This window comes from Syngnathus scovelli, chromosome 12 (genome assembly GCF_024217435.2).
Source record: "Syngnathus scovelli strain Florida chromosome 12, RoL_Ssco_1.2, whole genome shotgun sequence".
Lineage (NCBI taxonomy): Eukaryota > Metazoa > Chordata > Actinopteri > Syngnathiformes > Syngnathidae > Syngnathus > Syngnathus scovelli.
Genome location: NC_090858.1, coordinates 4457739 through 4483604, shown reverse-complemented (window position 1 = coordinate 4483604; position 25866 = coordinate 4457739). Strand labels below are relative to the sequence as shown.

At 43.9% G+C, this 25866-nt stretch overlaps 3 protein-coding genes across 6 annotated transcripts; 1 reads left to right on the top strand and 2 right to left on the bottom strand.

Annotated features, from left to right (window-relative positions):
• The first annotated feature begins 582 nt into the window (after window positions 1-582).
• On the top strand, window positions 583-3383 carry LOC125978795 (G-protein coupled receptor 26). Of its 2 annotated transcripts, XM_049736502.1 has the most exons (4): window positions 583-838; window positions 1058-1569; window positions 1642-1755; window positions 2613-3383. In XM_049736502.1, the coding sequence occupies exons 2-4, from the start codon at window positions 1070-1072 to the stop codon at window positions 2899-2901; spliced, it is 903 nt and encodes a 300-aa protein (XP_049592459.1). In that variant the 5' UTR covers window positions 583-838; window positions 1058-1069; the 3' UTR covers window positions 2902-3383. The 2 variants fall into 2 exon arrangements, with proteins under 2 accessions (XP_049592459.1, XP_049592458.1); XM_049736501.1 differs by having other exon boundaries at window positions 583-1569.
• A 4233-nt stretch (window positions 3384-7616) lies between these two features.
• Window positions 7617-14299, bottom strand: LOC125978929 (carbohydrate sulfotransferase 15). Of its 3 annotated transcripts, none has more exons than XM_049736854.2 (9): window positions 14065-14299; window positions 12104-12156; window positions 9725-10135; window positions 9263-9596; window positions 9053-9199; window positions 8578-8734; window positions 8354-8510; window positions 8014-8161; window positions 7617-7920 (listed from the first exon to the last, which is right to left on the bottom strand). In XM_049736854.2, exons 3-9 carry the CDS (start codon window positions 10079-10081, stop codon window positions 7730-7732), a joined length of 1491 nt encoding a protein of 496 aa, XP_049592811.1. In that variant the 5' UTR covers window positions 10082-10135; window positions 12104-12156; window positions 14065-14299; the 3' UTR covers window positions 7617-7729. The 3 variants fall into 3 exon arrangements, with proteins under 3 accessions (XP_049592811.1, XP_049592810.1, XP_049592812.1); XM_049736853.2 differs by having other exon boundaries at window positions 12108-12156; XM_049736855.2 differs by having other exon boundaries at window positions 7741-7920; window positions 8018-8161; window positions 12108-12156.
• A 4122-nt stretch (window positions 14300-18421) lies between these two features.
• On the bottom strand, window positions 18422-21227 carry nkx1.2la (NK1 transcription factor related 2-like,a). Its single transcript, XM_049736858.2, has 2 exons — window positions 20940-21227; window positions 18422-19294 (listed from the first exon to the last, which is right to left on the bottom strand). Exons 1-2 carry the CDS (start codon window positions 21121-21123, stop codon window positions 18723-18725), a joined length of 756 nt encoding a protein of 251 aa, XP_049592815.1. The 5' UTR covers window positions 21124-21227; the 3' UTR covers window positions 18422-18722.
• Between the last annotated feature and the right edge of the window lie 4639 nt (window positions 21228-25866).

Sequence of the window (25866 nt, the reverse complement as noted above, 5' to 3'; positions counted from 1 at the left end):
TCGCACTGAGATGAAACTGTGGTTTGAGATCAAGTGTTGAGGCATTTTAACCCTTTATAGAGCTAGGAACCATATTTGGAAACTCTTTTTTTTTTTTTTTTTTTTGCCTTAAATCCTCTGAGAGCCAGACTAAATTTATGAACTATGATGCAGATTTTTTGGTAGATTTTTTTTGTGCTTTTTCTAACATTTATTCATTAATAAATTCATTCATCAATGTTTATAAATAAATAAATAAATAAATAAATAAATAAATAAATAAATAAATAAATAAGACCAAATTCCTCTCATGGTAAAATTTATAGCACTGTACAATAATTGCAAAAAGTTACTCTTTCAAAGCGTCAAATGTTTGGAGATTTTGGTTTCACTGTACTTTTGGATTGTTTTGCTTTCTTCCTTTTTTTTTTCACGAGGGGGATTTGCAGAAAACATGAGCAAACCTTTCAGAGTTCTTGAATTACAACAATAACAAAAAAAAAAAGTGCCATTATGGTTAAGTCACTCATGTTTGGTATGGTGGGGGGGTTCTAAAGTACAGCTCGGATGACGTTGTACATGACATCAGCCCGCAGCCACGCAGTAGTGCGTCTGCTGCTATTTATTTCCTATGCCAAATCAAAAGGGTCTATTTTTAAATACTGGGGGATGCTCTGTCCTGTGATGCACTGACGGAAAAGACGCGCTCACTCGCTGGCAGAAAGAGATGCTTGGAGTACTTTTTTCTTTTCGAAGGATGCTTTTTGCGTCGATGCAAATTTGCGCATGAGCCAGCGGGATCCAGTCAAAGCTTGGGAAGCCTCAGCCAGCTCGTTCCTGGGAGTTGAGTGCGCACGATGTGAGTATTGAGCCGACGGCAGAGCGGAGCGAGGTTCGAGGAGGAGGCAGCACCATGCACGTCGCGGACGTGGCGTGCGCCGCGTTGTTGCTGGCGATCATCGCGGTGTCGCTGCTGTCCAACCTTCTGGTGCTGATCTGCTTCGTGCACAACGCGGAGATCCGCAAGCAAGCCCCTGCTCTCTTCATCCTCAACTTGACCTTCTGCAACCTGTTGCAGAGCGTCTCCAACATGCCCCTCACCTTGGCGGGGCTCCTCATGTCCAGCCAGCAGCAGCGCGGAGGAGGAAGTCTGTGCCAGACAGCGGGCTTTCTGGATACCTTCCTCACCACCAACTCCATGCTGACCATGGCGGCGCTCAGCATCGACCGATGGGTAGCGGTGGTCTTCCCGCTCAGCTACCACTCCAGGGTGCGACACCGAGACGCTGTGGCGGCGCTGGGCTACACCTGGGTGCACTCGCTGTGCTTCTCCACCGCCGCCTCCTGCTGCTCGTGGGTGGGCTACCATCAGCTGTACGCATCGTGCACCCTGCGCGGCGCCAGGGCCAAGGGGGGCGGCCTGCACTTTGTCGTCTTCACCATGGCCCTGCATGGGCTCAGCTTTCTGCTCGCCCTCGTGGCCATGTGCGTGACCTACTTGAAAGTGCTCCGAGTGGCCAGGTTCCACTGCAAGCGTATCGACATCATCACCATGCAGACCCTGCTGCTCCTTGTCGATATCCATCCCAGGTTAAGAGACTTTGAACCGAAATAATTCTCCTTCCTTACCGACATTGCTTCATCACCTGATTTACTCTGCAGTGTTCGTCAGAAGTGCCTGGACGAGCAGAAGCAAAGGAGGCAGCGGTCTACCAACAAGATCAGCACGTTTATCGGTACATTTGTGCTGTGCTTCACCCCGTACGTCATCACCAGGTGAGAAAAATTGATGTCACAACAAGTTAAGACTTTCCCTTTAAGGCGCTCAATTCAAACTGACTTGAGACTATGGAGCATAATCACTGGAATCACCGATCAGAATCGATAAGGACCGATTAAGCTCCGATAACACCGATGGCTACTCACGGCCACCAGAATGGCGCTTTACTTGGGTTCAAATTGAATTTACGAGGCTCTCCTTCTTGTGCTGATACTTGATCCCCGTCATAGGGACAATAAGATTTCACTCTCCCCGCCCATCGATCCTCTCGGCACGCTTAATCCTCGCCGGGGAGATGAAAGTCGGCTAGCAAATGAGTCAGCCTGGCAATCGGTAGCGTTCATTAGCACTTGGCCGCGTGCATTAGCGCCGGCGACCTGTCACAAGCTGCTAGATTGGGTGGGATGGAAATAGCCGTCCGGCAGAATGGAGGAGCTTCGAGTAATTAAGAGGACAGATTAGCCGGCAAACAATGCGTCTGCTTGTTCCTCACATTTGAACGCATTACGACGAGCTGACATTTGCAGACATTGTCATGACACTTCAATGGATAGATTGCCACTGGGCGGCTAATTTGAGTCTTTCACGCTAATTAAACTCATCCAATAGTAGGAAATGTCAAATACAAGCCTTTCCTGTACTGATTGTCTTTATCCTCAACATAGAACGACTAATATTAGTGCCGCACTGATGAGCTGAGAGAAGAATTGAATGATCTTATAACTGCCCCCAGGGGGCGTAAATGAGCAAACCAGAAAGTCACTGTACATGAGTTGAATATTGAGCCACAACTGCCTGATACTTTTCCATCTGCTCTTCCCGTTTGACTATTTTCTCACTCTATTCGCGACAGATTGGTCGAGCTGTTCTCCCCGGAGCACATCAATGCTCACTGGGGGGTGCTGTCCAAATGTCTGATGTACGGCAAAGCGGCCAGCGACCCCTTCGTCTACTCGCTGCTCCGCCACCAGTACAGAAAAACCTGCGGCCTCCTAGCTCGGAAAATCCTTGGCAGGACCCGGCGGGACTCCTCATCCCCCGCGTTGAAGGCCAACGCCAGGAGGAACCAGGACGCCCAGCTCGCCGCCAGCGCTACCGGTGATCGCAGCCAATCGGCCGGCAGCAAACCATCTCTTGGCTAGTGAAGCAGAAAGCGTGATTGTATTTTCTGGAAATGTCTCGGTGGTTGCTTTTGAGGAAGCTATGGTGGCCATGAGTCACCTAACTGCGATTAAAATTGAAGCATAACCTCAATGGAAATCCCGGATTAGACGCGCTACGTGGATTTTGTCAAACGTGCTGTATTGTGCACATGACGCAAGTCAATTTCTGACGACGGAGCTGTCAGGCACCGGTCGGAAAGTGCCTTGCGGAGAATGAACTCTCATTTCATCCAAACCTTTGGGAACCTTTTGGTATTTGTGGGAAGATGTCATGCAGGGTACAAGCATGTGAGTCATTTTAATGTTAGGTTAAACAGGGTGTGTAGCAAGGATCCATTCTACCTCGTGAATCGTGTGACAAATCGGAATGTGGACTACCAAGCGTTTGCATTTATTTATTTTTTATCAAATTGTGTATGATGTTTGTGCGTGTCAATAAAGTCTGTGCATTGCAAACTAAATGTGCCATCAATGCGTACATAAAACCCGTTCGGTGGAAATAATTAAATCTTCAGTTATTTTTGATCTCGGGTCAAGAAATGAAATTTCAATTAGCTTTTGTGTTAACCAGAATATTTTCACATTTGTTGTGGTGGCAAATGTTCGCTGGAGCAAACTGCGTGAATAACACCTTGAATCTCCCACACTGATTACGAAAGAAAGGGTCTAATGAATAGTGGTCTCCACCCACTGCCTCTGCTCCTGCTACTGATGTGGCAGCGGGACAAAGACTTTTAATAATGCAGCAGTGTTTGCTTAAAAATGGTCTTGATTGCAGAGTGCGAAAAAAGAAGAAAAAAAAACAATAGAGAGACTCTACACCTTCCCACTCATCATCATCATCCTCGATGAACTTCTGGCTTGAAGATGAAGTCATGCTGATCTTGCTGCTGCATGAAGGTGCCTAATAGAAAATAGGACTTTTAGTTTCAAATAACTGCGCTGTAGCATTTCCGATAAAGGAATGCCAGAATGTCTTGCAACTCGTGGGAATGTCGGAGTCATATGTCAAAGTACCCCACCTCCTCCTCCCATCACAGCTCATAATAACAAGAATCAGAACAGACTGTCTATTTCTGTAGCGGAATGCTCTGCTTGTTTTTGCTTCTGGCGCTTGATTTTTTTTTTCGAGAACTCCCTGCACGCATCTGTACGCGCTCAGATGAAAAGTGGCTCTTCCATAAGTTTTGTTTTTAGAGGTTTCGGATTACAATAACTTAATTATCTTGAGCTTGACGCATTTTTGTCTTGCAGCCGGCAAAAGTGAGAATGGCGGCTTTACATTTTCTTGCATGCTTGTCTTATGACTTACATGAAGCACATTTGAGGAGCAATTTATGAAGAAATTTTCTATAGTGTATTATGTAGCCTCACCCCTGCAGCACGAAGAAATGCTGCTGCTGCTGCTGCTGCCATGCAATTAGCATGCTGGCTCACCAACCAGGCCTGATTGAACAGTTCACACAAGGCACAGATTCACAAAGATGCCCCCGCCCTCATTAATACAACATCGCATGCAGACCTCCCACTCACTCTGACATGTAATCAAAGGATGTGTGTTTCCCCCTTTGGCCTGGTGCAAGTAGTCTATAAAGCGAGCCTGTCTTCTCGCCACAAATCAAAATGTGTGACATGCTATATACGACTTTATATCCACTTTTCCCATTACGTTTCCGTCAAAAGCTATGGGAGATAAAAAGGTGTCAAGAAGGGGGGGGGGGCACCCTGACAGTTATCTGACACATAATTGAGACCAGAGAGGGTCGCATCATAACTGACAGAGAAAGGATTTTTTTTTCGTATATCAACAAGTGAGGAACCGTCTTATCCTCCGTGGGCCACACTTGACTGAATTTCGGAAAAGCCGTGCTTAGTGGTGTATTTTATGAGAATCTGTGGATTATTGGTTGTGGCCTTTTATACCACAGTATCTCAAAGGACTCAACTGAAGCCAGGTCACAATGAGCAGCAGTCGGGCACCAAATAAATAAATTCTTAATAAAGAGGCTTCAAGGGGTTTATTGCCACACAGTGTTGAAGTTTGCTGTCGAGCAAAAAATAACTCCGATTTTCACTTTATTAAACTCAGCTCTGCCTTATGAAAGCCCCCACTAGCTTGACGCTAACTAATAATGTAAAACACTATTAACAGGCTAGCAATTAGCATCTCTAGTCAATGCCCCCACTAGCTTAATGCTAACACGAAATGTGAAACACAATTAACAGGCTAAAAATAACTCAGATTTTCACATTATTAAACTCAGCTCTGCCTTATGGAAGCCCCTACTAGCTTGATGCTAACTAATAATGTAAAACACTATTAACAGGCTCGCAATTAGCATCTCTAGTCAGATGCCCCCACTAGCTTAATGCTAACACATAATGTAAAATGCCATTAACAGGCTAGCAATCAACATCTGTAGTCGCGGTGTTATAACCTTTTAAGCGACAAATATTTGAACAAGAAGTCGACCAATTTGACTTGAATCGAATTGAATTCCAAAAGGAGTCAACACAAAATTCCAAAGCTTTGTTTTTACGCCAGTGGATGAAAGTGGAGCCTACATAACCTAAAATTTCGATCATTAAATAGATTCCCCATCAAAAGACAGATGAGGTTCAGGCTAAAAAAGTCGAGAGTATCAGTCAGTAACACCGAGCACACGCACAATGCAACAATATATCGTGAGCCGATTATCGAGGAACCATCGGGGAGGGATTGGGAATCTATGGCGACACAACAGAGCCACTTGGATATTGTTTCAGTCGGTCAAGAGCTCTCAGCTTAGCGGGAATCCATCAGGATGTTTGATTGAAAGACACCTCAGCGCTGAATGAGAAGGTTAAACCTACGATTGAGCTCGCGAGCTGCTTTCAAAAAGAAGAATTACTAATCACCAGGAGGGCTGCCCACTGGTCGGTTCAATGTCCTGCACATAAAAGATGTCAATAAGTACTTAAAATAACTGGAAACGAGATGAGGAATTAGCAGGGAATGAATGAGATTTGAGTTTTGATGTGAAAAAAAGTTTAACCTTGACCAAAACAGATTTTACCATGTTTGATAGATTTCTTTTCTAAATTAAAATGTGTTTAACTAATTCAGTATACAGCCTTACTCATCTATAAGAGGGTGTGCAAACTTATGCAATCACATGATATCAGTTATTTGCCCACTCAAAAATATTTTTTTCCAGTTGAGTGATGAATAAGTTCTGAAATTTTATCTTCTATTTTTTTATCCGTCACAAAAGCTGACATTTGTACACATATTTTGTTTTGCTTTTTGTGTGAGGCCAGATCTGGAAATAGAAACACGGAATAATGTCGGCGGTTCATGCGGGCAGAAGAAAAACAACATCTTCATCATCACCTGCTGTGAAGCAGCCAGCCTCCTTCTATTGGTCCACTGCTCACATTTCACACTCATTAAGCGACAGATGATACAAGTGTGTGTGCGCACACACGTTTGTGTAGCAGATCATTTCAGCCAATCAGGTGCCTGCGAGGATAAAAACAGCCACTTCTAAGAACAACCAAGACGTTTTTTGAGTATATCAAATTGCGAAAAGTAATGAGAATACTCGCCTTATCATCACAAATGTTTCCTTGTGTCCTTTCGCTGCTGTGTGGGGCACAAATGTTAATGCCCCCCCTGCAAAATCCGCCTAGCGACAAGCTGACAAACAAGTGTCCCTGCTCCTCAAAAATTTAAAATCAGTTTAGATGCCACAAGGTGGTGGCAAAGAGCTACTTTTCCATGAGTCAGGGCTACAGGCTGTCCAATTAAATCAGGGGTCACCAAGGAACCAGGTAGGACCGCAAGAGAAGCCCACGGGCCTGTTCTCCGAATAGCTCACCACTGATGGGACATTGTGATTTTTTTTAGGTGATTATTTGCAAAACTATTATCGATATTATGTATAAAACATATTGCATATTTATAGTTATTTCTCATAACTCAGGAAGCAGCTCTCTGTTTCAAAACGATTGGTGAGCCCTGTTCTAAATGAAGCTGCTTCTCTCGGTCTAACGTCGCTCCTTGGCAACAGATGGAGCGAAAGAAATTATTTTGACAATAACCCCCCAAAAAAAAAACGGCAGAATGGGGCCGAACTATTAAGTGGTGTAGCTCAAAGGGTCACCTTATCAGTTTGTCACAACGCTTGACAACCTTTGAGGAGGACATCTTGTCAATACCAGCCAGTGATGACGATTGCTTGTCAATGCTGATTTTTTTTCCTTGGCTGATGACAAACTGGTAATTGTCACTTTAGAAGCCTTAATGGAGGAGATATTTAATTGAGGTCTAATTAAATTGACTCCTATGTGCAGTTTAAAAGCTATACGGACTCTTATCAACTTTTTCTACCGCATCACGCAGCACTCACACGTCCATTATTTTCAGCTCCTAAATGATCGTGGGCCAGTTGAGATAATTGAGGAAAATTCATCTCACGGGGTCGGACTCATATTCCCCGCTGCCCTCCATTCCGCCCTGTTAGATTTAATTGCGGTTAATGGATTAGTTCCACACTCACCGGACACAACATTAGGTACGCCTTCATTAATCTAACTCCACCTTGGAATTATTGGTTAAGGAATTCAGAAGTGTAACTGGAAACATTTAAAGTGTGAGAGGCTGAGTGTTTTGGAGCTTCTACTGCTTGACATCACCACACACCATAGTCTGGTTGATTTGTTTTTCCATAGTCATGTTTATAAAATCTTTTTTTTTAGGACAAAAGAAATAAATAAGACATTTAAATCAAACAATCACCCAAGTGTCTTTTTCAAAAGTAGGAGGTCATGTGTTACTCCACAGGAAGGCCTGGTTGTCCAGCACGCTGGCCAGCTTTGTGTTGAACGCTTGGTGGAATTCCCGCAGGAGTTTCCGAGTGGACGGCAGCATGGGGCCCAGGCTCCTGTCGGCGGCACGTCGGGTATTGGACAGCGGTCGCTTGGTCAGCGCCGTCTCCGTTTGCTGGGACAAAGGATCTGACCACAACGGGGAAGGCGGTAAATATAAAAAAAAAAAACACTTTTGTTGTCTTTCTAATTGATTATAATTGTCATTCCAGGATTACATACCTACATTCAGAAAGTTGAACACTTTCTCTAAGGTCCCTAGAAGGTTTGCCGCGTAGTCCTCCAGCCGCAGAACCAGAATCTGCTCTCTGTGGAACACCGTCAGCCAGTCCAGCAGGAAGACGATATATATGCCCAGATTCAGTCTGACCTGCGTGAAAGCAAAACGATGCTATTAGAGGCCTTGAAAGATTTCGATTACGTTATTAATTTTCTAAATGGAAATAAAAAAGCTTGAACCTCCTGATGCACTGACAAGTAAAGTCCGCTAGGGGGAGCCATAATTCAAAACTAACCACTGACATGAAGTTCATGCCATAACGAAAAGTGTGATTCTGCTGACCGGCATGGAGTTGGAGAGGCCGGTGCTGTAGACGCAGGATCGAAGCGAACTCGCCGACAGGCAGGACTGGAAAAGCTGCACAGACTCAACCACCTTCTGATGGAAGTCCTCCGCTGACTTGTTGGCCGTCTTGAAGTACAAGTAGTCTGAGTATAACCTGGGGATGGAGAGCAATTTTTTATTTATAATGTTTTTATTTAGAAACAGGTGCTAGTTGGGGTTACCTCTCGACGGGGTTTCGTAGCATGATGATGATTTTGGCATCGGGCTGCACCGTGTGGATAAAGTCCTGAGCCAGGAAGGGTGGCTCCGCCTCCTCCCTGTCGCCATGGAGATAGCTCCACGCTTGGTTGTCCCACATAGTGGATGCGCTGGCTTCACCTTGAAAGTCATTTCAAAAGATTTTTTTTTAGCTATGTTTCTTTCATTTTAACGTGTAGCCGCTGAAGCTTCATCTCGAGATTAAAGTCATTTTTATGAAAGTTGGATGGTTTTGAGTCAGCCCGACGCATCCCAGTTGCGCGGAAAATTCTGAGTTGTTCCACTGTAACCGCAAAATATTCACAATTTGATATGATTGTGTTTCCATCTGCTTGCATGTGAGCCACTTGAGTGGGATAGAGTCATGAACTCTGGGAGTAATCCGAGCATTGTGTGCGTACAAAGCCCATGGCGGCAGCCACACCCGCACGTGTTCACCTGTTATGAGCTGCGCGAGGCGGTGTCGGTCTCTGGCGGAATTCCCGGCGCTTGATCCTTGGATATTGTACGCAGCCAAATCAAACAGGTCCAGGTAATCTTCCACTGGGAAACTTTCCTGGAAGCCATCTTTGAAGCGGATGTAACCTGCAGAAACAAAACGTTTAGAAGTACAGGGTGTGAATACTTTTGCCACCTGTGGTGCCTCACCAAATCGTTTCCTCGTCCACCAGTGCGGCTCCTTCATGATGTTGAACTTGACGTCAGGGTGCAGCAGCAGCCTGTGGAACAAGTCGGTGGTGCCGCACTTGGGCTGCCCGATGATGTAGAAGTACGGAAGACAGCGCAGGCGCGACAGCCCGCCGCCATTGTTGCTCCGCCGGAAAGTGGACGCCAGGCGGTCGCACACCATCTTGAAGTTCTTGGAGCGCACGGCGAACAGGTTTCCTTCATACGGATCTTGACTCTTTTCCGCGGGAACGTCCTCGTACCAACACGGGCTTTTGACGCCTGGCAGGAAGTGACGGGGAATTGTGGAGAACAACTGTGGAGGAGATCGGTCAAACATATGGATTTTAAATTAGTCAGAAATGATCAGATTATAAAAAATACCATATTACAATTAGAATGTGATTTAAAATAATGTGATGTGAAACCTAAATTTAGACTCACATGGGAGTCCGTCCCGATGATGTCCTTCTCATTAGGAACCCTCCGAGGTGGGTATTCCAGTTTGGACCGGATCAACCTGGTTAACCGCTTTATGTCTATGGAATTCCTTTTCAAGGAGAAGCCCACGACCGAAGATACCGCCACCGCCGCTGTGGTGTTGCTCGGCACGTCGGCAGCTTTCAAATGATAGGGCGAGGGCGTGAGAAGAAGTCCTTTCTTGTCCCACGTCAGGACGTAGGAAGCCATGATGAGGAAGGTCAGAGTCAGACCAAGCAGGAAAACCACCGCTTGGACTTTAGAGAAGTTCCACAGGTTGAAAAGGTGCTGAGTAGTTCTGCCATGCTTGTACCACAACATGCTGAGATGAAGCAGGCATTTGGCGGGAGAAGCTCATCGATCCTTCACGGCGTTCTGCAAAGCAACGGATCATTGGAACATTTATTCTCTTGCGTGTCAATGCGAAGCTTCCTAATTTTAGCGACGCGGCACGTGTGGGTGGTCGTTTTAACATAAAAGACGAGGTTAGAATAACAGTTACGCAGTAATTCAACACTGAAAAAAAAAACACCAATCCTCAAAGGGGGCTTTATTTTTTTTAACCCGGTGAGGATCATGGTGGAGCTCATGAATGAACACCCCGGGCGTATTGACACAGGTGGACAAGCAGCGCTGAGCGCTAAAAAGTAAAAAAAAAGCAAAAATTACAACAGCGGACCGGTAACGGGGCGAAATGTACTTTTTCTTTGCAGCCGAGGAGTGTTGGAGCCCAGCCAGGAAAACATGACATCACTTAGCATGTTAGCAGTTAGGTACGTTATTACGTATTGGCCAATCAGTTAAGAAAACAAGAGCCCCTCATGAACATTCTCTCACAGGGAAAGGGAAAAGGTGACCGCAAAGCTACCGTCAAAACTTATTTGGCAGCCCTTAATCATTTTTAATGCAAACGGCGTTCTCAGTTGAAACAGTTTGCAATCAAACAAGTGATTTGACGCCAAGACAGTCAATCCCTATTTAACATGGGGGGGGGATTTTTTCAGAACCACTCACAATAGGTGACAATCTGCAAAATAAAAACCAAAATATAGTTTTTAACGCCTCTGTGGCATTGTTAGGCAAACGCAAAAGTTTCGAGGGTGTCAATTGCGTATCACATTAGAAAATGCCGTGAACTCATCGAGATTTCATTCGGCGACAGCTGCGATAAGTGATGTCAGTTTTGGTCCGGGCTTGTTTAATAAAGTCGACGCCAGTGCTAACAGGCAGATTGTTTGAGAAAAAAAGGTCATGAAAAGTGCACGTGTTCCAAATAAAACAGCTCCGAGTCCTTCAATAGCTGCTCAAGAAAATTCCATTTAAATATGACACAACAGCTAAAAGTTTCTTTTAGTTAACATTCTTGTCAGAGTGCCTGCAACTGATTGCGGAAACAATTTCTATTTCTTGAGCTCATCGTGCTCTGTTTAGCGTCATGACGAAAACATGCCCTCTGCGTTTCTGTGACAATGTGCAGGTGCTCTCACGCAAAGGCATTATGTCTTCGTGTTTATAGCCGCGTAAATAAAGCGGGACCTCCTGCGAGTGTGACTTGGCCGCGGCCCAGTGGTGGGAAAAAAAACAAAAGTGCAGCCCACATAAGGAAGTTAACACAATGTTTGTACAATCGGACCAAGTTGGAGCATTTTTATACCCGCCCTTTAAAGTCAGCAAGTTATTGATCGAAAAAGTCATCACGGCTGAGCGCCAAATGTACAAACTCCATTTTTGGCAAATTCTGCCGACCCGAAATTGCCCCGATGTCTTTTTTTGTCATTGATGAACGACGTCCGCATCCCAGGAATCTAACCTCTTCTAATCTGTTCAACAAACACGCTGAAAGAAAAACAAGACGATAAAAAGTCAAAGCAATGTTAAACCGCTTGTGTAAATATGACGTGTGTCTAGGGAAGCCCACCGTGCCATATGGATCACAGATGTGCTGCCGTGTCTATTTGCACACGCGTGTAGGCGTGTATGTTTTACTTTAAAGCCAATGTGACATTAATAACAAGCAGAGAACAGCTGAAGATGGATCCTACTGTGCGGCATGTGAGGAAGAGGCGGCGTAATTGCAGGTAGAAGAAGGTCATTCGGGTTTATTACCACTATTTTGGGAGACAAATGGAGCGTTAGTCAAAACCACTTTATTTGGAGAAAGTAGGGGGGGGGGGGGGCGTAAAATGTCTGTATTAATGTCTCAGGGCGAAAGAAAACTGCTGCCCAGTGGTCTCCCCTGCTAAATAATAAAAATAAAATAATATATCCCGCTTCTCCGTATGGCCGCATATGGTTTTTCGCACTGAAATAGCAATAAAAGTCTGAAAATAAAAGCTCACTTACTTACACATTAGCAGCAGCTCACCGGCCTCGCAGCTTCTGGCAACGGGATTTTTCTATGGGGAAAAAAAAATAAATTAAGAAAAGTCCTTCTCAGATCTCATTCAAAACTTTACTTAACTGGGCAATATCATTTTATATACCTGGCACATGCGCAAAAGTTTTATTTTCCTTGTTGCTAGGCAGATTTCACAAGGTCATAGTAACGTTTCACAATGCCGTTTCCTTCATTTTGTGTTTGAAAGCGGTGGCAGTGCTTGAACCTGGCACATGCCCGTTCTTGGTTGTTGATTATGTGAAGAAAAAAATAACTGTCATCACTTCCTGACATGAGTTGAAATCCAGGGTGCGAACATGGCATGTCGTAGCTTGATTCCGCTAATGTCGTCCAACTTCTATCATGAGTCACTCCCCGCTCGTGCGCTTCAAGACACAACCCCACGTCTGCAGGCACTGCTGTAAAGTTGATGATATCGTGAAATATTTATTTTCGCAAGCCGGTCTCGAACAAAATGGAGTCTGTGCCGTCAGTACGGACGGATCAAACTGATGGCATGCGGTTTAAAGAAAGTGGAAAGTTCTCATTTGTCATGCTGTGATTTATGGACTGCCAATCAAAAAAAAAAAAGGACGCCAGATTGATCTTGACTTAAAAAACATACTGGGTGTTTTTTTTTAGCAATAACACATTTGAGAATACATCACGTGGAATAGAAAGGCAAATTATTGGCCATCGGGAAAATGACTTGATGGAATGATGAATGACAATAGTGCCAATAGTTTGTTTGCTAACTTGTAAATCCCGACAAATAAACCATGCACTCTGAAAAAAGACGGTCACACAGGATGCCAGAACACACTCCCACATTCCCGATGCTACAACAAAAATTCTTTCTGCTCTCAAATCTAAACAGTCAAATGGCGCTTGCTCATCCTCCTTCTCATACTTGCAGCATTACCTCAAGATTTGAGGTTGCCAAAAGAAGCATGGTTTTCACATCTAGCAAAGTTCTTCCACTATTTCAAGGTGACAGGGGGGGGGGACAACTTTAAGTCTTCCTGCCCAGCAGACCAAATAAACCACATGGCAGCATTCGTTCAGTTTTTGAGCGTGCAGCCGGAGAAGGAATCTGTTACCGTGACTCGTCCAACTAACATGTCACGCTAGAATAAACAGGAAAAACAATCAGAAGCGCTAACTACCATTCGTGTAAATATGAATATTTATAATGTTATCGGTTGATTGTAAACTGCATATTTGCACTCTCCACTAGGACAACATATGACACGGTACAGCTGTTTAATGAGCTGAGGGTTGTCGTTGAGGATTATTACAACTCAACACACACTCATTAGAAAGGCTTCAGCCAACATTTAAGGGATTTCTAATCTCACAACTGGCGAGGAGTGTTAATCTCTGAGTTTTTTTTTTTTTATCCTTTAGTACAGTGGCTCCCCACTATTTGTGGGAACTAGCCCAGTCGTGAATAAATCCACAAAAAGCAGGAGTGATTATAATAGACTATATCCCTAAAAATTTAATCATTCCACTTTATTTTGCCAAGGTAATACTTGTAAATCTGTACATATAAACTGCCTGGTATAGGAAAATAGGCATCAGATGACATTGGTAAAACAGCGCAATAGAGTTTTTTTTCACAAAAAAGGAATTTTATAATGAACACAGATGCAGCAGTGAAATTAATGCACAATTCTTAAAATAGAGTTTTTTTGGGGAATTATTTTCTTTGCAAATATTTCATTAATGATGAGGGTGGTTAAAATGAACTATTTTGAACTCTGCCTCGCAACACAAGAGATTATTGGCTTGAAAAACATTCTTCAAACTAGTTCTAACTAGTTTCCATAGTCTACAGAAACAATTTCAGAAAAAAATATTATTGTTATTTTTACAATATATAGACAATACAACTATTTTAAAATACATTAAAAATAATTCTCACAGTAGAGTTGAGCAGTTCGTCGTCGTCTCATTTGCAGCTTGCTAGACATGATCAATCAATCAGACGATCCGTGGCCATGCTAATCCAAACGGGAGAAGAGCGGACGGCACAGGTGTCTTTCTGTCCGCGCGTTGGATACAAATGAGCCCGGAGTGCGTGTTGAGCGCGGTCTGAGCTCATGATCGCTTTTGGCAGCACAAATGAGAGAGTTTCTGCTGCCTCCATCTGACTGCTGAAGAGAGGGGAGGCGCACCAACGAGCAGGTCTTGCAACACTCATCGTATTACTACTCCGCCGCTACGGATGGCTGATTGGGGATCGATTGGGTGCGGCCTGTCCTTACCCACAATCCACCGCGCGGCTCGAAGAATTGGCGGCAAGGTGACGTGTTTTTTTTTTTTTTGTAAACTACACAAAAAATAACCGAACATTGATGTTATTTATTCTAAACAGATATTTTTATTTAATTTTGATGGATAAAAACCTTGTGGAACTTGGCTAAGTAATTGGCATCTTTGCAAACATGTTCAATAATCCGTGTGAATTGTAGCTTACTGTGCTACCGCTAGCTATTATTTCGTAAACCACAGCTAATTAGTCAACATTGTTGATATTTTTTTGTTTTTCTTCATTTTATAGGATTACAGTCACTCTCAAATTGGTCCTTGTGCCAGTAAAAGACAATACCAAGTAACCCCAAATAAGAAGAATCCCCTATCCTCCAACAAAAGTAAGGTAAGAGTAATGTTAAATGTTCCTTTAACCCATAAGTACTCCCAATAATTAACAATATTAGCACTCCATTTTTCATATTTTATGTTGCTCTCTGAAGAAGAACATGGTGAAACTTTAATAACCCTAAGTAAACGTGAAAACCACCTGCTTGTTGCGAAAGTGTTCCCGTAACTCAGCTGATTTAAAGATTCACATGTAGGATATTGTGCAATTGAGCCCTTAAGTAAAAAAAAAAAATGCTAATAGTCATCTCAACCCTAATGTTCTTTTAAACTTTTCTGCACTAGTTAGTTGCCATGACTCATTTTTGTAAGTGGAAGTAAAGTTTTACAAGTGTTCTGTCTTTCGACAAGATCCAGATGGACTGATTGAATTCTCAAAAATCAGCAGAGGTGCTTATTTCCTTCCTCTGTTGATTGTTTCTTCCGCTGCAAATCTGTTGATCTTCACACACTGATGTGTGGTTGACATACAAAAATGCCAACCCACACAAGATCGAATTTGCTCAAATAAGATCGCACTGATGGGTAAATGTATGTCCTCATCTGTTTTCTTGCAGGGTTCAAGAGAAATAAATGCTTGGTGACTATGTTGCAACCCTGCACTGCTTGTTTCCATCAAGTAAGATTTTTTTTCAACTGATATTTCTTTTCAAAGCAAGTTTGCCTTAAAAAAGCCAACAAAATCCAAAGAAAGAACATTGAGCCTATTATTGCCTTTCTGTAAGGAGAAAAAAATGTTAGAAATGCTCCCTCGTGCTTGACACATATTACAGATGCTTTTTTTTTTTTTTAACTGCCTCGATGTCCTTGAAAGGGGGTCAAGAATGAGGAATTTTGATTCAAGCTACACTAGACCTCCTCCAGCAGCAGGAATTAAAACAATATTTAGATTAAGTCATTAGGAAAGAACAAGTCTAGTTTGTTCGGCAGTCGTTAACATGTGGAACAGGATGGCAGCTGTTTCTGTCTCTTTTCGGTTTGTCATCATACAGGCTGTCGAGTACGGCCGCTAACAGCTGCTCGCTGCAAAATGTAACGCCATGCTGCCATATTATTAGCAATCTCCTTTTTGTATTCATAATGAAATTACCAGCGGCCATTGAAAAATGAATATTGAAGCTAAAAGTCGTAAAGTTTTTTTACAGGCGTGCTAGCAGACTGTGGCGAAATCCCGAGTCGCCCTCGAAAGGAAAACAATCAATTTTTCCATTTGGTGATTGGCTTTCGAATGGGTTCGTCTTTTAGATTTTCCAGATGATGGGACAGCCCGCTCCAATTCTCAACAGTCGACGCATTGTCTCGTTCTCCTTTTATGTCACTGATATATGCCTTTTATGAATTTTCAAACTCAAAAATAATACCAAAGCGCTTTTATTTGACTGGCACAATATTCAGTGGCAATTCAATAAAAAGATTCCCAATTGAGCAGAAGCGGGTCCTTGACAGTCGGGCATGATTTAGTGTGACACACCGGCAAGTACTTGGACCGCTTCCCAGCCAGCAAACGCTCAAGATAGTTTGGGAAATGACGCGTCTGAGTATGAATGATGCCTTGGTCGGATCTCCATTAAGCTCGTCCGCTCAACGATGCTCTGGCCTCGCAAATCTTTGGACTTTGGGTGCGCACACGCACGCACATACAGTGAGCGCATAATCACTGGCACAGGAAGCGAGAAGCTGATGAAAGCACATTTTCCGAAGGAAGGCTCTGTGGTTTGGGGAAGAGCGTGTTATGCGACTTTGTCAAATGGGAGCGAGGGGGAATCCAGATTCTCGTATCCTCTTGAACTTCAGGATGAACTTGCGTAGTGGTTTCTCTCGACGCTTTGGCAGGAAATTGTTTTGTCTGGTAACCATCGTAGCGTGTGACATTTAAGTTAAATCCTTTTTTAGAGCATCTTTGTTTTGTGTTTTATTTTTAATCCATTGCATATTCTCTACAGCATGTTTTTTAATCGATGCTTCCAATCACCCGCGATGCTAACAGAAGAGCGAAGATTCCTGTTAATTACAGTCTGCCGGAAGAGAGGTCAAACCCGTCCGCACACACACTCGCCCCCGCACGCACACACACTAAGAGACAGTGCTTTAATTAGAGGGCATTATCTCGGAGTGAAGCGCTGGCAGGTTAATGAACTCTGCTGCCGCGAGTCTGATTGGGGAGGAAAAAGACGCAACTGTCTCTTGGCTATCGACTGCCATGAGAAAATAACCTCTCACTTTTAATTGGAATGTTTAAAGTCACCGGCAGGGGGAGTGTGTCATACTGCTGACGGTTTCCTAGGCAACCGGAGGCCAGGACCTTCACTAGCTGGTGATGAGTAGAACAATGGTGGATACGGATGTGATCCAATTGTATGATAAATTATTTATCATAGATGATGGAGATTTTTTTTATGGATGCATTAGCAATTTTGGTAACGGAATGATCGTTTGGAGGGGAAATGATAGGATGCAAACTGGATAAAAATGCGACCAAAATTAAAAAAAATAAACAGATGTTGGATGTCTCGTCCTTTCCGGGAACAGGATGAAGGCGTCTCGGCAACTTATCAAATATACTTTCAGTGCGCGGTCATATTTCACAACATGACAAGAGCCTTGTTGTCGCAAAAATACAGCAAAGGCTCGAAATGGAATTTTTCTCACTACACCGGCGCCTGCAAATGTCCATAAGCAACGTCACGCAACAAGCAGGCTTCATTTGGAATGTGTTTATCCAGCAAAACCGTGGAATTCTCTTACAAGTCTTGCAATGGAAGTCACCGATGGTGGAGATGTCCAAAATGGTAAGGAGGGATTTTCAACCCACCGGTGATTAATTGATTGTTTGTGCAATCCCTTAAAATCATAGCCAGTGTAAAAAAACAACACATAAAAGAGCCGATTGAGGTTGTCTTGCTTTTGGCAGCTGTGAGTAAGCGCCATCTAAAAAAGAGAAATGCATGTCAAACTCTCAGACTGTCAAAGTGATGTCCAGGGAAAATTGACTCCTGAATCTGACGCGTGCTCTCTTTCTGCAGGTAAAGACGGAGGCTGCTGACTTGGACCGAGAATGCGAATCAAAGAGCCTCATTCTAAGATGTCTCGTCCGGAAAAAAGGTAGTGGAATGGGTGAGTTTGGTTTAAAATTCAGATTTTTTGAGATTCATTTAAACTGTGATGTTCTAATATTCTCCATAAGCGTATTTGGGTTAAGTGGGAAAATATAACCTGACACATTACAGAGAAATGGGTTTTGGATTAGATAGGTGCAAGGATATAGTGACATCGTGTGGTGGCACAATGCAAGCACAAATTGGGAGTGATTCAATTCTGCAGCAGACACAATCCAACGTTTTGATTTTTATTATTGAAATAACACTGGGATTTTTTTTATATATATATATAACGGATTAGCAATGTGAGGTGGTTGGTTGCAATATGCCACAGTTTGTGATACAAGATCTGTTGAATACAGTGTTTCAACAAACAGAATGATAATTATTTGTCCATTTTTTTAATAAACCAAAAAAAAAAAAAAAACAATGTTCATGTTTAGGTGTTTTTAAAAAGTCTCCAGGGCAACATCAGACCATTTTGGTGCAATGTGACAAAAAAAATCTGACTTTTTTCCCCCAGTATTTTCAAATGTATTCATAAAAGTTATTTGACAATAATTGGTCGAAACCCAAAAGATAAAGAATTTTTGACTTTGATTCAAATCACACCAATTGGCGAGATGGTTCTATCAGATGCCAACGCAGAGTACTGCTTTATTTGGGTACAGCGGTGAAGGAGCATGGCTGGTCACAATCCCCATGTTGAGCAACTTTTCAATCTGTACAAAGAATTGATGTCCCCTTTACGAAAAAAGGCTTCATGTCAAACGTTTGGCCGACCCAGTCAACAAATAATTGAAAGAAGAGTCCAGTCCTCCTCTCATAGGTGTGGATTAAAATAGGAGGGTTGCACAAATCCGCCAGGTAGGAAGGGGTGCAGGAGCCCCCCAGTGGACGAAAGCGGAGCAGCAGTAGCGTGAAAGATGACGTTCCCGGAGCCCAAGTTAGCGTAGGATTGGTGGAAGCCGGCCTGGCCCGAGCCGCACGTGGCCTGGCCGGGACTGATGAGCGGGCCGGGGGCCGGCGGCATGGTGCTGTCTGCGCCTGGGTTCTGCTTTTTCCACTTGGTGCGCCGGTTCTGAAACCAGATCTTCACCTGCGTTTCCGTCAGACTCAAGGACAGCGCCAGGTTGAGTCTCTCGCACACCGACAGGTAGCGAGTGGCTCGGAACTTGTTCTCCAGCGCCACTAGCTGTTCGTAGGTGAAGGCGGTCCGGGCGCGCCGGGGCTTGGCGCTGTTCTGGTCTTGCCGCCGCCTCTTACTATGTGTGGAAGGTGCGTCCTGCAGGGCCACGGTCATCTGCTCCTCGGCTAGCCGGTGCTTGCTCTCCGCTGTGGCGGTAATCACGAGGGGGTTGGCAAGAACCGGGTGCTCATTGGACTGGTTATCTTCTGGTGAAGGAATGGAGAGAAAACATGAGCATTTGTTAAATCACTATTTTATTTTTGTGGTCATAGTTTGGCTCGTCCTGCAACTTGGACTTGAAGCTGGATTGTGTTCCGATCGGATTTGAGACTTTTGCTTCTGACTACAGAAAAGTATTTATTTTCGCTTAGGAAGAATCCTGGTCAGTCCGTGTCACTTAAAATGAATCTCCTCCATTTATTTATTTTTCAACACATAAGGTCACTTGGGAATAAGCAGTGACAGTGCTGAATGGACAGCTCCAGCAGGCAAATCCGCCCACCCCCCTCCAACTAATGTCCATTCTTATTTATCATGTGCAAGTGGACCTCCAGAAGTAAACTCCTCCCAAAGTGTCGGTGCTGGTGGGACTCTGCCACTAATCCTTCGATAATTTATCAGCAGCAGATAGCGCCTCAAATGTCATGTTGCGGAAAGAAATCCCGCCTAAATCCAGCAACGCCGTTTCAGCCGTGACGTGCTAATGGATTTCATATTTGCCCGCGGGTCGATAAATGTCATCTATTTAAGAAGGGAGGGGCGGGCGGGGGGAGTTGGAATCGAGCGATTTTTGGGATCAGACATGGCTGGGGTGTGCGGGTTTGTACCTGCAAGGTGCTGCGAGGAGATATGCAGGATGCGGTAATGGGATATCGATCAAAGCGTCCTCAATGGGACGATTTAAACAATTATCTCAGGCCGCCCGCCCCAATGCCAATCACGCTGCCGGGGCTCTGGGAGACGAGCCTTTGTGGCTTCCTTGAAAGAGAACTAACCGTGGAAATTGGGGGAAGGTCACACAAAGATGCCTCTGATTTCATTTGGAAATAAACAGCTTTAACTTGATTCCACTCACTTGCTGATTAAAAATCGTTCTTTTACAAACCTTGGCCTGAATTTTTATTCAGGATCATTAAATGCGTGCTTCCATTATTTAATTCACGTACTGGTTCTTTTGAACAGTCACAATGTCAAGAAAAAAAAATACGAATATGATTGATCATTTTTTTTACTTTGTGTATCGTTATAGCAATGGTAAATCGGAAAAGATAGATTAAATGTGACTGTTCTTCTTTTGTTTGTTGAATTTTTTTTGTCTTCCGAAAACGTACAAATGTGACTTGGGCTGCTATGTTATTACAATCGTGCTGTGTTTAAGTTATCCCCCAAAATTCAAAAACATCTTCGGCAGTAAACGTCACAACCACCTCAACTAACTAATCACAACTAACCTACTAACTGATTCAATGATTCCCAAGCATTCTGCCTGACAGATTATCGCACAATGTTCAACTTTTTATGCCGCACATTTTGCCTCAACTTAGTAAAGGTTAGCGGCTAGTTAGTGTTGATTCTCGAAACTTGAAATTATCATTGTGTACATTTTTTTAATGTGTATTTTTTTTTTACAATATGAAAGTTAAAGAATATTTCTAGGACATTTTTTAATGTGTACTTTAATGTCTATTTTTTTTTACAATATGAAACTTAAAGAATATTTCTAGGACCTTTTCCGTCATTTGTGTGACTAATGCATCCATCCTCCAAGCAAAATGCACTCATTGGCAAGATTTAGGTTATTTGTTGCAATGCAACACGATTATGTTTCGATATTTTCCCTTATTTACCTACCGTCTCCTTCCGCATCGCCGTGCGTCTCCAAGCTAGTCCTCTCCTCGCTCGCCACTCCAAACTTGCCGTGCTCGCTCGCCTTCTTGCTATTGAATTTGTTCGGGTCCAGGATGTCGATGATGGAGAAGGAGATCTTATTGTGAGTGGACGTCATGGTCACTCCGCAGTGCTTAGACTCCAGCATGCTCCAAAAAAACTAAAACAGAGCCTTAAAAGTGCAGGAGGAAAAGAGCGAAGCGTAATTACGCCCGTGTTGCCGGTCCTCTCATAGTCTTGATGCGTCTTGGGACCGGATCATCTGTCCCTCTCCCCTCGTCTGTTTGAGTCCTGCAGGAGGGGTGCGAGTGGGCTCTCCTTTAAAGCATCTGACCCCCACCGGCACCACAAACGTCACGCAAACACTATTAGTGTTTCACACGACCCCCTAATGGGCCCCGGGTATTGCTCGATAATCACCCATGTCATTAAATTCAATAATGCGCGAGCTGAAAGTAAATTGGCCACAGATGGCCCATAGATGGATCCGAGTCACCAAATTGGGAGTTGTTTTTGGTTTTTATTATTATTTGGGGTGAGGGGATGGGGGTGGGAGACCTTCACAACGGGGTTCTTTGCATTTTGACCCCCTGCAGGAAATCACATTGTTACATTGGACAGCAAAAACTTCCCCATCTTTCTCATTCCAACTTCAAACTAGTCACCTTTGCCCTGTGCAATTGATCAAAATTCAATGACAGTTATGATTATTAGTCCATGATTGCAAAATTGACATAATCATAAAAAAAGATGTATTGATATCCAGTGCACGTTGTCTGTGTGCACAAGGAAATGAATTTATTTCATTTTAAAATCACCAATTTTGTAATTATTGATGTTTCAATGGAATTTATTTGTCTTAATATTTTTTTTCACGATTCAACATTTTTGTGTTTTATACAAAAAAACATTTGAATAATTGTGAATTCAATTATCCTCTAGCAGTATTCCAATGTTCTAACAATAGCTATTCACATTAGGAAGTTAAACAACACTAATATGCATTTTTGACCAAGTGGAAAAATCCATGCAAAGCAAATTACAGGCACACAATGGTGGCCGCTGATTGTTTTCTCACCTTAGCTGATAGATATATATTCACAATCAATGAGCTCCCTGAGCCTCTGCCATTAGTATTCAATATAAAGTGACACGGGGGTTGTTTAAAACCCGGACGCCCGGTGACGGCTAAATGGTGGAACCGCCGCCCAATCGATATTCCCAGCAGGTGTCCGACTCAGATAAAAACAAACCGATGGTGAGCGAGAGCGCCGTTTCAGATAGCTGAGCCAATTACCGCAATGGCAAAGCTTTATTTAACTCGAACTCATAACCTCTAACCATCTTCCAGGATAGATTCCTCCTTAGACACAATATTCTTGTTCCACCAGGTGATCCATGGCAAGGGATAAAAACGTAGTATATATTTTTAAATTAATATTTGTGCCTTTTGTGGTTGTGCAGTATGATGCAAGTTATTTTACAATGGCAGATGCTTTCATTATTATTACAGGGATGTTTTTGGGAACGTTTTTTTAATGTCCGTCAATCACGCCACAGTTTTTCTTCTCCCTTTGAAGATAAATTAACCCGTTAGCCCGAGTTTCTGTTAACCGCATTGTAACTTTAAGGTTTTTGATTTGATTATCGAGGATGAAAACTAATCAGAGTGGTTTTGTCCATAGGATGAGAATTTGTCGAGTTTCCTGGAATGTAATCAAGCTAAGTGGTTGAATTCCACTTTTCTTTGAACTCATCCCACGTCTACATTAGCTTTTTTTTAAGTGTGTGAGGTCCAGATTGTGCTCTTTTCTTCTTTGGTGTTGACGCTCTCTTTCTTATTCTTCCTTCTGCTTCCTGTGTTCTGCATTGAGCTCCGGCCGGTCATAACCCGGCCGGACCGGTGAGCTCCGCTGCTGTTACATAGTCAAACATTTGTTAAGTCGCTCGTCGGCATTTGCATGTGTATGGCGCTCGCGCCGGCACCACTCCGTGCCCTCCATATGAATGGAGCCCACCGCACGCTGGAGGTTTACAACTTCCTACGAGAAAGCCCAATGGCCGGACATCTGTTTGCGCGTGTGAGCGGGACAAAGGAGGACATAAAGGCCCTCGGGGTTGTCTTCACGCCAAGCGGGAAGAACCCGTGCGTCCCGGCGTGCGACATCAGAGAGGGCGGAGCGGGCCCCATGTCGCACACGGCAGGGGAGCCGCCGAGACACACTTCCATCCGAGGCCCGTAAAGTCATCACATGGCGGGGAGGCTGCTAAACGTCACATCATTTGTCTAATGGTGGAGGAGGCATGATGAGCTGCACTTCTGTTTGCTCACTGCAGCGTCCATTGTTTGGTGCTGTAAAGCGGGGGTCCGAAGAAAAGGAACAGCAAGTGGGGGGGGGGGTTTAACCCCCTGTGCCGGATTCCTCAAACTTTGCTTTCATGTTCCATGTTGGGGTCCGGGTTGTCTTGGCACCGCATTTTAATGTCCTGTTAAAAAGTTGCTGGCTTGAGAACATTTTAGATGTTCGTTTTTGAAACTGCCTCCTGACTTTGCTCGGGCCCGGTGAGAACAATCCCCAAAAAATGGATGAATGAAAAAGATGGCTGTCCTAGTTTAAATCCGGTACATTTTTTCGATACTGTTGCTTGAAATCGTTCTGTTCAGCCACATCTCCGCATACTTTCACGCTTCTCAGTGTCGTGCACGCGCTGGCGTGACTCTCAGAGACAACAAGGTCAGTGGCGTTGCCCGGTAATTGTCCTAACGGTTTGTGTACCTGTTGGGTGGAGGCGAGTAATGAGAGTTTTTCATTATGTGCGGGGACGGGTGAGTGCGCCTGGCAGATGCTGACAGGCAGCAGATGTGGAAAGTTGGGCGGTGATTTGTACAGAGGGTCAACTGCATCGCATGGCCGACCGATGGAGGCGGCCAGGCGGGGGGGTGTAAATTACGCTGAGGGACGCTGTCAGTCGTGCCTCGCCCCTGTCAGAACAAGGTAAAGGTCAGTTCACGCACCCACGTCATCGGCGCTACCAACACACTCTCGTGTGTGTATGAGAAAATAATCAAGAGATTAATCGATTATTAAAAGTCAGACGGTCTGGCATTCCTCAGGGTTCCGTTTTAAGCTCCCTGCTGTTTTCACCATGTAAGTTGTCAGATGTTGTATCAAGGATGACTCGGAGCACTCTGTTTGGAATTCCTCCTTTCAATCAGCGAGACATCTTACCCGAGTTTTCTGATAAGCCGTGTTCTTGCAACCCAACAATGGCATCCTGTAGAATTCCCAGTAAGCTCCGCCTGATCCTCCTGGTTACAAACGGGGCACCCTGCGACCTTGCCCCTAACTCTCTTTGTGACCTCTTCATTCCACTTTATCAACTACTGCGATCCTCCAGCGCTGATTTGTTATCTATCACCCCCCCCCCCCACACACACACGCACCATTCCAATCTGCTCCATCTTTCGTCGTGGTGCCCGAAGTCATCATCTTGTGTCTTCCAGTGTGCTTGCGTGCTATCTTACATTGTAACGTAACTCCTTTTGTGTTGATTTGATGAACAAACAAAGCCTTTTTCCACCCCTTCACTTTTTCCTACTCCGGCCTACTTGTCGGCATCCGCAGCGGTCGTACTGTCACTCAACGTAAGCATTGATTAGCCATTGTTCTGAGAAGGTCACATCATAATTCATTAACAGTAATTACACGCGCTGTGCCACCTGCACTCCTCCCTTCGCCCGAGCGCTAAATTACGAGCCAAGCCGCGGCGCGCGGAAACAATGAAGATGTAAAGGCGCGAGAGCTATTAGTTACATTATTTAAATGGAGCCGTTTAAACCTGGGGAGCTGTCTTTATGAAGGGCAATTAGGCACTAACGGTAATTGATAATTCTTGCTAATTACAATTAGGAAATATAAATAGTGGCTGTAGTATTTGTCATCATTGCAGAGGAGCGGCCCGGCGTGGCGCGAGCCGGGAAGGTGTGTGATGGAAGGCGAAAGGATTAAGCTCCATTCATCTCCATCGAGTGCACCAACAGATTGTGTTTGTCCCTTTTATATTTCTCTATTGACCGTTAGCGCTTTTTTTCCCCCTTCCTCTCTCACTTTCTGTGCCCTTGCCAAATAGTGCACAAGGTTTTTTAAACTGCTCTCTGCCAGGTTTAAAATACATCAAAAATAAATAAATAAATTATTACTCATTGTTGACGCTCACTTTCTTTAGTTGCATACGTTTAATTTCAGTTTCGACGGTATTTTTAAAATAAAATTGACAAATTGTTGAGTTGTTCTCATTGCAATTTTTACATCATGAATTCCTCTTCAACGTGTCCTGGAATAATGTGCCTGGGTGTTTTTACTTTTAGTGTAATATAATTCTATATCGTACTGTCAAATTTTCGCTGTTGCACTCATGCAGTACCTGCTGTGGGTCACAGCTCTCACCCAGATACTCACAGGCTGGCACGCAGGCCCCGCCTCTTTTTTTCTTTATTTCTTTGTTCAAACAAATACATTTACAATGCATTTTGAAACATTTAAATGTTTTCTGAAGCGTTAATGTATTCTCTACGTACAGTTTCATAAACAGGTTATTTATTTATTTATTTACTTACTGACTTACTTATTTGCAATGATGATTCTGTCATCTGCGATTGGGTGTCATTTCAGATAAAATTTTGGGCTCTCACTTCTCATTAGATGCCTCCGTTGACCTTTGAACCCACCATCTTGCGGAGGAAAATACGCGCTGCTGTCGCGGTCGTCTCCGCAATGACCTTTCTTGCCATTCAGGCTGTGGAAGTGGCGCAATGCAAAGCTAACGGCGTGCGATTGATCGCCGTTATGGCGTTCCCCTCCAGCAGGCGTCCCCCGCCAACGACATCTAC

Coding starts and splice junctions, on each gene's coding strand:
- nkx1.2la (XM_049736858.2), bottom strand. CDS start 21,123: ATGCTGGAGTCTAAGCACTGCGGAGTGACCATGACGTCCACTCACAAT. Junction 19,295..20,939: donor CGGCGATGCGGAAGGAGACG/GTAGGTAAATAA, acceptor TTCCTTCACCAG/AAGATAACCAGTCCAATGAG.
- LOC125978795 (XM_049736501.1), top strand. CDS start 893: ATGCACGTCGCGGACGTGGCGTGCGCCGCGTTGTTGCTGGCGATCATC. Junction 1,570..1,641: donor CTTGTCGATATCCATCCCAG/GTTAAGAGACTT, acceptor TTTACTCTGCAG/TGTTCGTCAGAAGTGCCTGG. Junction 1,756..2,612: donor ACCCCGTACGTCATCACCAG/GTGAGAAAAATT, acceptor TATTCGCGACAG/ATTGGTCGAGCTGTTCTCCC.
- LOC125978929 (XM_049736854.2), bottom strand. CDS start 10,081: ATGTTGTGGTACAAGCATGGCAGAACTACTCAGCACCTTTTCAACCTG. Junction 9,200..9,262: donor GTGGACGAGGAAACGATTTG/GTGAGGCACCAC, acceptor TTGTTTCTGCAG/GTTACATCCGCTTCAAAGAT. Junction 7,921..8,013: donor GTTCAACTTTCTGAATGTAG/GTATGTAATCCT, acceptor CGTTGTGGTCAG/ATCCTTTGTCCCAGCAAACG.